The sequence below is a fragment of the Sturnira hondurensis genome, unplaced genomic scaffold (assembly GCF_014824575.4).
Source record: "Sturnira hondurensis isolate 20B ecotype Veracruz unplaced genomic scaffold, ASM1482457v3 Scaffold0015596, whole genome shotgun sequence".
NCBI classification, from domain to species: domain Eukaryota; kingdom Metazoa; phylum Chordata; class Mammalia; order Chiroptera; family Phyllostomidae; genus Sturnira; species Sturnira hondurensis.
The window spans coordinates 9,070,844-9,076,843 of NW_028088227.1; the positions used below are offsets into that span (position 1 = coordinate 9,070,844).

The window sequence follows — 6,000 nt, forward strand, 5'->3', positions numbered from 1 at the left end:
GCTAGCAGTAGATAACATTCTCAGAGGGGCTCTCCAACTGGAATCGAATCCCTCCAGCCTGTCAGCCTAGAGAATGGATTTGAAGAGCTCAGAATCTGGAGCTCCACAGAGTTCATTTCTAGACCTATTGCATATCAAGTCTGGAGTTCTTTTGCAGTTGAATCAAACAGGGTTTTTTTTTTTTTAAGATGAAGAATGACGCTTTTACAGAGGCTTCAACCTCATCCCCAACCTTCCCTCCTCCAGTGCCGGGGCTGTCCTGCCTCTGCACACGCAGCAGGGGCTGCTGCTGCCTTCCGCCTCCTCTGCCCGCTGGGGCAGGTGTTCACGTCCGAGAGATCGCTCTCCATAAAACCGAGCGCCAACTAGGCAGCATCTGTTTTACTTTTGATTTCCAAGGAAGGCTGAGCAGGGAGTTTTTGGTTTCCCCCTCCTCTGACTGGTGTTTTCCTGGGGGCATGGTTTGTTCTGTATGTTTGGAGGGATAGGGCTGGCGATGGCCCGAAGAGTCTGGAAGTGTCCTCGTTGCTGCTGTTCCTGAATAGTATGTTTACCAAGTCATAATATGCCGTCTTTTCGAATAAATGCTTTCATCTTAGCTGCCTGTTTTCTTTGGTGCTCTAAGTAATTGGACTGGCTCAAGAAGAGCCTGTTGTGGTTTGGCAGAGAGACTGGGTCCTGCCATGTGATTCCAAGGACAGCATTGCTGGGAGCCTGGTTAGACCAGCAAAGCCTTGACGAAATACTTGTGTTGTCAGCAAATCGAGAGAATGGGGTGGCATTGACGTGTCTAATCTCTCTATTAGGCACAGGCAGTTTAAACAGGGTTTTATCAAATTTGCATTGAACAGGAATGAAGGCAAAACTTGATGACTGCTTATTACCTGAAATGAGTCTTAATCTTTCACATCTAGTTTGCAGGGCGTGCTGATTTCCTCAGAATGACATCTTTTAAGCTGTGACACCCCCACCCCAGTATTTTTCCGCCCCATTTTGATGGAAGCTCTCCTCTTCTAGCTGGAGCAGCACTTTTCCGTCCCACGTTTCTTTGCTAGTGGAAACGAAATAATCCCAACGGCGCCGTGTGCCCAATCAGTGCTGCCAGTGCCCCGTGTTGCTGAGGAGGAAACGGAGCAGTTACGACTGAGTGGCCCTGAGCCCTCTTAGAATGAGAGGGCGTTGAGAAAGCAGGTGTCTCTCGCTCGTGGCCAGCTGGTGCTCGGGCTTTCTCAGGGAGAGAAGGGCTTTGGCAATGTCACTTCAGGTCTCTGCGCCCCTCTGGGTAACCGTCCTCTCTTCTTTGTTTCAGCACAGACACAGAGCCATCCAAAGCAGCAGAGCGCTGAGAAGAGTGCCCCCAAGTACAGCGTGAAAGAGATCCTCAAGCCGGACCCCAACCCCTCCAAAGGAAGGGACTTCTACCGTTCGAACATTTCACCCCTCACTTCAGGAAAGGACGCTGACCACTTCAGGAGAAACGGGAGCCCTGACATGCCCTTCTACCCTCGGGTCGTGTACCCAGTCCGGGCCCAGCTCCCGGAGGACTTTCTGAAAGCATCCCTGGCCTATGGGATGGAGAGGCCGACGTACATCGCTCACTCCCCACTTCCCTCCTCCACAACGCCCAGTCCCTCAGCGAGAAGCAGCCCCGACCAAAGCCTCAAAAGTGCCAGTCCGCACAGCAGCCCAGGGAACACTGTGTCGCCTCTGGCTCCCTGCTCTCAAGAACACCGAGACTCTTACCCCTACTTGAATGCGCCCTATGGCACCGAAGGTCTGGGCTCTTACCCTGGATACGCGCCTCCCCACCACCTCCCACCAGCCTTCATCCCCTCCTACAATGCCCACTACCCCAAGTTCCTTTTACCTCCCTACGGCATGAATTGTAACAGCCTGAGCACCGTGGGGGGCATCAACGGCATCAACAACTTCGGCCTCTTCCCGAGGTTGTACCCTGTCTACAGTAACTTCTTCGGTGGGGGCAACCTGCCTCACCCCACGCTCAACCCGGCCACTCTCCCGAGCTCGCTGCCCTCGGAAGGGTCTCGCAGGTTGCTTCAGCCCGAACATCCCCGAGACGTGCTGGTCCCAGCACCGCACAGTGCCTTCTCCCTCACCAGGGCCGCTGCCAGCATGAAGGACAAGGGGTGCAGCCCCACCAGCGGGTCCCCCACTGCGGGCACGGCTGCCACGGCAGAGCACGTGGTGCAGCCCAACGCTACCTCAGCAGTGACGGCAGCCCCCGGCAGTGAGGACGCCATGAGTCTCATAAAGAACAAGAGGAACATGACTGGCTACAAGACACTTCCCTACCCCCTGAAGAAGCAGAATGGCAAAATTAAGTATGAATGCAACGTTTGCTCCAAGACTTTCGGCCAGCTCTCAAATCTGAAGGTAAGCCTCCAAGTAGAGCGGTGTGATTGTCTGCTAGTGTCTGTCCCTGTGAGTGCATGTGCACCTTCGTGTTCAGCCCGCTTTCCACAGGCGATAAATTTCATTTTCGATAGCGTGAGATCCGGGCCGGGAATAGTTGATGTGGGTTTGACTTTGCTTTTTTGCCTCTTCTGGCTGTGTGGCTTTGGACAAGTTACTTCCCCTCCCCTGAGTTTCTTCTGAGTAATAAGAACATGGGGTTTGGGCTGGAAGATCAGTTGAAAGTCCCTGCTGGCCTGTGACTTTTTGTTTCTTTAGTGCAAACAAAACAAAGTGTTCTGAAAACCTCAGGGCTTTATTTGTTCTGTTTAAAGCCTTTATCTCCATGCTTTCCTTAAGTCTCTGCATTGTAAACGCCTGAGTCCTTGAGCAGAAATGTTAGGTCTTCCAGACAACTGAGAGCAGAGCTAACGCATGCGGCTTCTTCCCAGGTCCACCTCAGAGTGCACAGTGGAGAACGGCCTTTCAAATGTCAGACTTGCAACAAAGGCTTTACTCAGCTCGCCCACCTGCAGAAACACTACCTGGTACACACGGGAGAAAAGCCACACGAATGCCAGGTGGGCAGTATTCGGGGGTAGCACTTTTGACCTTTGTAGGAAGTGTCTGAGGGCTTGCCCTCCCCGGGTCCTGTAGCCCAGCGATTAGCCAACAGGAGAATTCTGCCGGGCTGCGGACCGATAGCCCTGTGCCTGCTGTGAGTGGAGATGGTGACGCAGCCGGTTCCAGTGGGCGGGAGATGGCAGGGGAAGTAAACAGCACCTCGTGGGCAGTGTGGCCACATCACCCTGTTTGCTTCACGCCACACCATCAGTGCCACAGGGAGGCTTCTCGCCTCCCAAGTTGCTGGCGTGGGCTTGTGAGCTTGCCCTTCCCACTGACGACTCTTAATCTTCTGGTCTCCCCCTCTCCCTTCTCTGCCCCCTTCCCCACACTGCAGGTTTGCCACAAGCGATTCAGCAGCACCAGCAACCTCAAGACCCACCTGCGACTCCACTCCGGGGAGAAGCCTTACCAGTGCAAGGTGTGCCCTGCCAAGTTCACCCAGTTCGTGCACCTGAAACTCCACAAGCGCCTACACACTCGGGAGCGGCCCCACAAGTGTGCCCATTGCCACAAGAGCTACATCCATCTCTGCAGCCTCAAGGTCCACCTGAAGGGGAACTGTCCCGTGGCCCCCACCACGGGACTACCTTTGGAGGACCTGACCCGAATCAACGAAGAAATCGAGAAGTTTGACATCAGTGACAATGCCGACCGGCTCGAGGACATGGAGGACAACATGGATGTGACCTCTGTGGTAGAGAAAGAAATTCTGGCCGTGGTCAGGAAGGAGAAAGAAGAAACTGGCCTGAAAGTGTCTTTGCAAAGAAGCCTGGGCAACGGACTCCTCTCAGGGTGTAACCTGTATGACTCGTCCGACCCATCCCTCATGAAGTTGCCTCGCAGCAACCCACTACCTCTGGGGCCTGTCAAGGTCAAGCAAGAAACAGTCGAACCCGTGGATCCTTAAGATTTTCAGAAAGCAACAAACGTTTTGTTTTTGTTTCTTAACTTAACACTTGGCGAGTCAGGGCACCGGTAGCAAATCGCTTGTACATAAACCCAGTTCCGCAGAGCTGTCCTGGTGGCAGGTGCCTTCCCTGCGTCTCTGGAATTAACGAAGGAACTCCAAAGTTACTGAAATCTCAGGGCATAAATGAGGCAAAGACAATATATATACATATTATATATACTTATTTACACCCTATCTATATATTTGAACCTGTGTTGTGAATATGTTTGCATAGCCTTCCCATTGCTAAGACTATTGCCTAGCCATAATTATTTTTTCAATGATACTCCTTCATAATTTATTATACAGTTTATCATTCAAAAAGCAATAATTAAATACGTTTACAATGGCTGGAAACAATTCCTTGTAATCTGAGTATACATGTTATATTTCTGTCTCGTGGCCATGCTTTGTAGACAGTTCCCGCACATCTGTCTAAGTGCCTGAGATTCAGTAAACAAATCCGTTGCTTCAGTCAACGTCCTCTCTCTGGGGTCCTGGTTGGAGAATGAGGTTTTGGTGTTGCCAAAGTGGAGCGGTAGACGTGTTCACTCATAGGATCATGTTGTCTGAACAGCGTTGGTATAACTCGGGTGTCTGTGTGCAGAATTACCCAGTGATAACAGCAAGAGAATAAAGAAGAAAGGGAGTCATGTATGTTTTTGTAGATAGTTCAGTGTTGTTTCTCCCAGCTACAGATTTACTAGAAAGGTCACAAGGCTTTGCCAACTGTCTCCCTTTCCAAAAAACCAGGGTCACCCCACCCCCAAAGTCATGGTACCATTCAGAGTGGCCATGTGACTTTTGTATCCCACCTTATTATCTGAAAATGTGAAGAAGACAAAATGCCATATTTAAAACCACTGCAAACCCTTCCGAAGGCACAGTGTGTGTGTGTGGCGAGGGGGGGGGGTCTGGAGGTTTGGGTCAGGGTCATGTTTTCATTGTTGGGGCTTTATTCTTATGTCAAAATTGCACAGACATGGTGCTCTACCAGGAAGGATTTGAGGTAGAAAGGCTCAGGCCACATTTGAAAACCAAAAACCAAAAATAAAAACGGGTATTCTCATTGTCTTGGGGTAAAAGCGGGTAACGAGCATTCCTATCCCCAACACATCAATTGTATTCTTTCTGTAAAACTCAGCTTGTCCTCAGTATTTGTGCTTTTACATTTTATGGTTAATTTAATTGAAGATGAAAGGGCATTGCAAAGTCGTTCGACAACAATTACCTCATTGAATGTGTCCAGTCGAGCAGGAAACGATGCCTTATCTCACGATTTGCTGCTCTCGACGAAACGAGTGTGCTCCAAAAAGGTGGAACCCGCGCCGCTCTGTCTTTCACTCTGCTTGGCCCAAAGGTTACATGTCAGCATTCCAGGTGTAGCGAAGAATGGTGTATATTTATAAATCTATTTATACCACTGTACCATGTGTATGTATAATATATTTATAACCACTTAAATTGTGAACCAAACCATGTAAAAAAAAGAAAGAAAACAAAACCCTTTCCGAAACTTTGTGTAACACTCGAAGACCTCGTGATCATATTGATGAGCTTGGGCACCCCTAACTCTTGTAAGAGACCCCCAGACCTTGGTGCAAAGGTGGGGATTGCATAACAACCAGGGAGAAGGAGAGAGATTGTTTTTCTCGCTGTTAGGAACGATCCAAGGTGGCTTTGCTTTTGTTTTGCCACATTATGATTATGCGGTTCCACCGAGGTCGTGGAAATAAAAATCCATGACTGCCCCTTTACCATATAAACGTTTCCTTTCCTTCTCACCCTCCTTCCCAAGTGGTTGCTGTGTCACTGAGCAATCTGGTTCATATGTATTCAGCATTTTGTTCATGGCAACTGCTGTCAACCTGCAGAATAGAGAAACAAATTTGGGATAACCTAGGGAAACCTAAGAGCCTTATTAATCTGTCCCTATATGTAGCAAAACTGACAATCTTCTATGGACCAATGTTTGACGAACACAGTCCTTAATTGCAGGTAAACCAAAGCAT

General features: G+C 49.7%; 1 protein-coding gene across 4 annotated transcripts in view; it reads left to right on the forward strand.

The window, feature by feature from the left end:
* PRDM1 (PR/SET domain 1) overlaps positions 1–5,468 on the forward strand; it is a 30,193-nt gene extending 24,725 nt beyond the window's left edge. For 3 of the 4 annotated variants that reach the window (XM_037064961.1, XM_037064958.1, XM_037064960.1), the window contains exons 5-7: positions 1,310–2,394; positions 2,865–2,993; positions 3,374–5,468. In XM_037064961.1, the coding sequence (XP_036920856.1) occupies positions 1,310–2,394; positions 2,865–2,993; positions 3,374–3,946 (1,787 nt within the window). In that variant the 3' untranslated portion in view covers positions 3,947–5,468. The remainder of the gene's footprint in view (positions 1–1,309; positions 2,395–2,864; positions 2,994–3,373) is intronic. The other variant, XM_037064962.1, reaches the window with a different exon arrangement.
* The last annotated feature ends 532 nt before the right edge of the window (positions 5,469–6,000 follow it).